Consider the following 5,538-nt stretch of genomic DNA (forward strand, 5'->3'; position numbering starts at 1 on the left):
ATCAGTCATAAATATTTCTTTACTCAATAAATATTTGTTGAACACTTACTATTTGTTGGGTACTGTGCTGATTACTGAGAACTTCAATAAACAAAAGAAATGAAAAGATATGTTTCAGGAAAAGTGAAGTAAGGAAACAGAAAGTGAGCTCAAAGGCCGTGAAGAGGAGGAAATGAGTGAAAAAGTGACTGGAGGGATATGCTGATTTGGAAAATGCTACAGCACCTCTCATTGTGCTTTCCAAGATTGAGTACAAGTATCTGTTCCTTCATCTCTGACTCACAAATCAAAGCAATTTTCAAAGCATAAAGACAGCAATATACATTTAGGTACACATCCTATGCAGCAGGATAGTTTTCTCAGTCATTTTGATGATCCAAGAACATTATGTTAGTGATGCCGCTCACATCAAGGGCCAGAATGCCTCCTTATTACTATCTCTGTCTTGTGCCTAATTTCATCTATATATTTTCTCTTGGGGAAAATGTGTGGCTGATAAGGAGCTAGGGATGTTTCAGAATCCTGCTACAATCAGTAAAATATATTTCTACTGCTATTTGGATATTTAGAGGACTAGCATGTCTCTTTACAGAATTAAGGATTACTGCTTTTCTTGAGTCACAACATATGCCTTTTATTCTAACACTTGACATTTTGCCCTAAAATGTGTGTCACCTCCAGCTATGAGAATTGTGATTCATTCCACTGATGACTTTCCAGTTGACTCATTATTTCAGGGCTTTCTTCTTACTGTTACTTCCAGGAAGGCCAAATTGAACTACACATGCTGAAATTTTGGAGCTTGACATTAGCAGATTTAAAAATAAATATAACAGTTGGTCTAAGACATATTAAGACAAAGATAGGCAACTTTTAAAATCTCTTTGAGGCTTAGCTTTCTAAGAGGTACCATAGATCTCAGAATAACTCCCTAAATGGTAATGGAGAATAAAAGATACATTTAGGGCTTTTTAAAAGACGCTGATTTTAAAGCTAAAAATAAATAAATTTTTGATAGATTTGACAGTGTAAGAAAGGTAGTATGTTAGAATAAAACATACAAGTAAATATGAAAGTCAAAATATCATGTAAGATGTCAAAATAATTCTAGCAAACAAAAATAAAGCTAAGTTAATGGAAAAAATGGTCAAAAGATAGGAACAAGAATATGAACAAGGTTGAATGACAGAGTGCCAATATACAGAGGAAAAGTTGCTCGAAAGCACTAGGTATCAGTAAAATGTCTATAGATAAAGTACATTTGGATTGTTAAAATGAAAAAGGCTGGTAATTCTCAATTTTTAGAGAGTGAAAAGTACACCTTCTCACTCCCTGTTGGTTGAAGTATAATTGTTTATACCATTTCAATGGAAAGTTGTCACTTTATCAAAAAAATTTAAATGCACCTTGTTTTGAAAATAGCCATTCCAGTTCAGAAATTTCATTACAATAGACATGTCCTCTTATATACAAAAGTCAATCTACAAAGTTCTATAAAGATAACACTCTTTAGGATAGCACAGTAATAGAAACAAATACTTATTAAGGTAAACATAATTAATAATAGAATGTTTCAGAGTACTACACAGGCATTATAAAGAATGAATTGGACCACTTCCCAGGTGGCACAGTGGTAAAGAATCCTCCTACAATGCAGGAGACAAAGGAGACAAGATTTGATTCCTGGATCAGGAAGATCTTCTGGAGAAGGAAATGGCAACCCGCTCCAGTATTCTTCCCTGGAAAATCCCAAGGACAGAGGAGCCCGGCAGGCTACAGTTCTTGAGGTCTCAAAGAGTCGGACATGAAAGAAAACTTTGGAACAGGAGAATTATTTGTATTTTTCTCACTTTTAGGTTGAGACTAACACACTGGAACCAACATTTTATTGACATGAGAAAGAATCATGAAAAATTGCTAATGCTTCTCACTTTGTTTCTATGTTGCAATTGGGATTCTTAGTATTCCCATAATTCCCAAAATTCTTCTCAGCCACATCAACCAATGACGCACTTCTTCCTTGTCCTTTTCTTCTTTTCTTTATCCATCTTCCTCTCTTCTCCTTCCCTTCATTTTCCTCATCTCTTACTGCTCTCTGACTCTCCTTCTAGATGAGTCTAGATTTGCTCTCATGACTGCTCCCCCACTGTGTCCTCCCTTCTTCCCACAAGAAAGATACTGCACAGGTGCAGCCCCGTCTGTCCCAGTGTGCCTCTCTCGGGACGCAGTAGTACACAGCGGTGTCTCTCAGGGTGACCTGGGGCAGGACCAAGGTGCTGGACTTTCTGTCTGAAGCGATGGTCAGAGAAGCTGTGCTCCTGATCACTGTGCCTCGTAAGCCATGAACGACATACTGTGGACTCTGATTGGGATTTTGCTGATACCAACATATATACTCATTTCTACCAATGGTAGAGTGGTTACAAGACAGGGTTACATCCTGTCCTTCAGGATAATCCATGGAGCTGGGCTGGGTGGTCTTAGCATCAGTCACAGTCCCTGGGGGGTTAAGAAATCAAATTAGTTCCAGAGTACAAATAAGCGTAATTCTATGGATCAAGTGCATAACCCTCTCATAACTGTCTGGCCCTAACCCCTACTCTTGTGTTTCTATTTATGTCCTGGAAAAATATTATTGGTGTTCAATATTGGACTGCAAGAAGATCAAACCAGTTATCTGAAAGGAAATGAACCCTAAATATTCACTGGAAGGACTGATGCTGGAACTGGGGCTCCAATAATTTGTACACCTAATGAGAAGAGCTGACTCATTGAAAAATACCCTGATGCTGGGAAAAATTGAAGACAAAAGGAGAAGGGGGTGTTAGAGGATGAGGAGGTTAAACAATGTCACCATCTCAATGGACATTAATTTTAGCATATTCCAGGACATAATAGAGGACAGAGGAGCCTGGCACACTGCTGTCCATTTGATCATAAAAGTTGGATACAACTTAGTGACTAAAAACAACAAAATTATGGAGACCAAAGATACGTGGCAAGAATAAGAGATCCATAGGCTTTGTTCCATGGGTCCTTGGCTCAATAAACCCAGAGATTTCCTACAACCTGCTTACTTCTAAGGACTCTTCTGGAATCATAGCCAAGGTTTAATATGTCATGTAGAAGTTTGTGTCCCTAGCAAATCCATGATTGGTTCTCAATTCCATCACTATAGTGCTGAATAAAGCACAGGGAGAGGAGTAGCGAGCAAATAACTCTTTGTGGTCCTTTCCCCTCAAATCATCCCTTGTAGACACAGAACACTTACCCAAGATCAGAAACACTGTTACTCCAGTCACCAGCCTCATACTTCAGGGACAAACCAGGATCATGGGCTCAGAGTTCAAGCTTGGGTCTGATCCTTGGCTTAAGGAGGCTCCAGAGAACAGAGGCAACAGCTGTTAGTAAAGACTTACAACGAGTGCAGATATTGCTGTGTTGTTGCTAGGACCTTCTCAGCCAATGATCAAGCAATCCCTTATCTAGGTCTTCCTCCCCTGTCTTAGTCATGTCCATAAAATATGGTGAAACATCCCCAGCTCACAGTGAAATCATTTCTGAAGTTTAATGTCTGCCTCTGGAAAAGGAATATCGATCACAATGATGTGTCTATGCACAACCATTGGTCTTTCATTTGTTTCTTAAGAAATTGGCTGATGCTCCATGAAGCTTGCAGAGCATAATATTTAATCCCAGAAAAATGTACTGAGCTCTGTGTAGTAAGATAATGAAAATTTCCATCCACATTCCAGAAAGTGTATGAAAGATTCAAAAGTAGGCAGTGATGTGCTCTGAGAGATGGAAAAATAAATAACATTGAGACTAAAAGCTACACATCCTGGAGCTTGGAGCTCTTGTAAGTGTTCTTGGAATCATGCATCTATCACCATCTAGGTAGACATTTTTCATGCATCTGTTCTTAATATACTAACTGATTGACATAGACAGAGTTCACCTCATCCTCTCTGAACAGTGGTCCATAATCCTCATGTTCCCTATGCCTATGCTTGTGGGTGTTGTATAGCAAGGATGCTAAGGCAGAGGAATAGACAGAAAGAAAGGCAAAGTAGAGGGGGGGTGGAGGTGGGTGTGAGTGGTATAAAAAGTCAGAGGAGGGAAAAAGAAGCGTGTAAGGAATAGAAAAGTGAAGGGATAATCAGAGCAGGGAAATGGGAAAGCAGTGTTTAGGGAGGTACATGGAAAGGGCTTAGGCTATTTGGTTAAGATCCCCTGAATCCTTGACCACACACATTCAACAAGGGAAAAAAAGCTCAAGTTGTCTAAAGAAGATGAAAGCCTGTCATTTTTCCTTTTTTTGGCACATCAATGGAAAACACATTTCCCTCCCTTTCTCCCAGAAACACTGTTTTCAGATGAATCAGCCCCCTCTTGTGACTGAACAGAAGAACTGCAGAGCTAAACCCACACCAAAAGTCAGCAAGCAACTTTTTGAAAAGCTCCTCAAATTTGAAGATAAATGAACTTACCAAGCGGTGCGAGTGGTAAAGAACTCACCTGCCAATGCAGGAGACTTAAGAGACCCGTGTTCAGTCCCTGGATCAGGAAGATCCCCTAGAGAAGGGTTAAGCAACCCACTTCAGTATTCTTGCCTGGAGAATCCATTGGACAGGGGAGCTTGGTGGGCTACAGTCCATGACTCCCAGAGTTAGACACTATTGAAGCAACTTACCACACAGCACACACATCTTACTTCTAATACCGCTGTACTCATATTTTCTTGGTCCTAAATACCCCATGCTGCTGCTGCTAAGTCGCTTCAGTCGTGTCCGACTCTGTGCGACCCCAGAGACGGCAGCCCACCAGGCTCCCCCATCCCTGGAATTCTCCAGGCAAGAATTCTGGAGTGGGTTGCCATTTCCTCCTCCAATGCATGAAAGTGAAACATGAAAGTGAAGTCGCTCAGTCGTGTCCAACTCTTTGCGACCCCATGAACCACAGCACACCAGGCCTCTGCAGTCATTCGATTCTCATTTGTTGATCTCTTTTTCATTTGTCACTAACCTTCCTATATTTAGAATTTACTTCAAACCCCATGTAATTCAATATTTATAAGAGTTTGATACCTAGTAGGCACTCAAGAATTACATGGTTTCTGAGTGAGCCGATGAATCATTATTCATGAATTTGATGAGAAATTACGTTAAACAGCTGTTTAAATTACTCTGAAAACAATCTTCTAATTTTATGGGATGCATGCCAAATAAAAGACTCCAATAGTATAAACAGAGGGTTATTATTGTGAACAATAAACAGTAGACTATAAACAATAAATCCAAGTCTAGCATGGAGGAAAATTGTGCTGAAGACATACGAGTAATGTTACACTAATCATGCTTTGTTCATTTAACAAATTTTCATAAATACTCGCTAGAAGTGTTGTTGTTCAGTCTCTAAGTCATGTGTCTGACTCTTTGCGATCCCATGAACCGCAGCACACCACAATCTCTTGTCCTTCTCTATCTCCAGGAGTGTGTTCCAGCCCATGTCCATTGTGTGGATGCTGCCATCCAATCA

At 39.8% G+C, this 5,538-nt stretch overlaps 1 gene segment (V, D, J or C); it reads right to left on the bottom strand.

Annotated features, from left to right (window-relative positions):
• Nucleotides 1-1,382: 1,382 nt before the first annotated feature.
• Nucleotides 1,383-3,508, bottom strand: LOC133255322 (T cell receptor alpha variable 26-1-like). The segment is given in 2 exon segments: nucleotides 1,383-2,499; nucleotides 3,272-3,508. Coding segments are annotated over 2 exon segments (432 nt in total).
• Nucleotides 3,509-5,538: the final 2,030 nt, after the last annotated feature.

This window comes from Bos javanicus, chromosome 10 (assembly GCF_032452875.1).
Source record: "Bos javanicus breed banteng chromosome 10, ARS-OSU_banteng_1.0, whole genome shotgun sequence".
Taxonomy (NCBI): domain Eukaryota; kingdom Metazoa; phylum Chordata; class Mammalia; order Artiodactyla; family Bovidae; genus Bos; species Bos javanicus.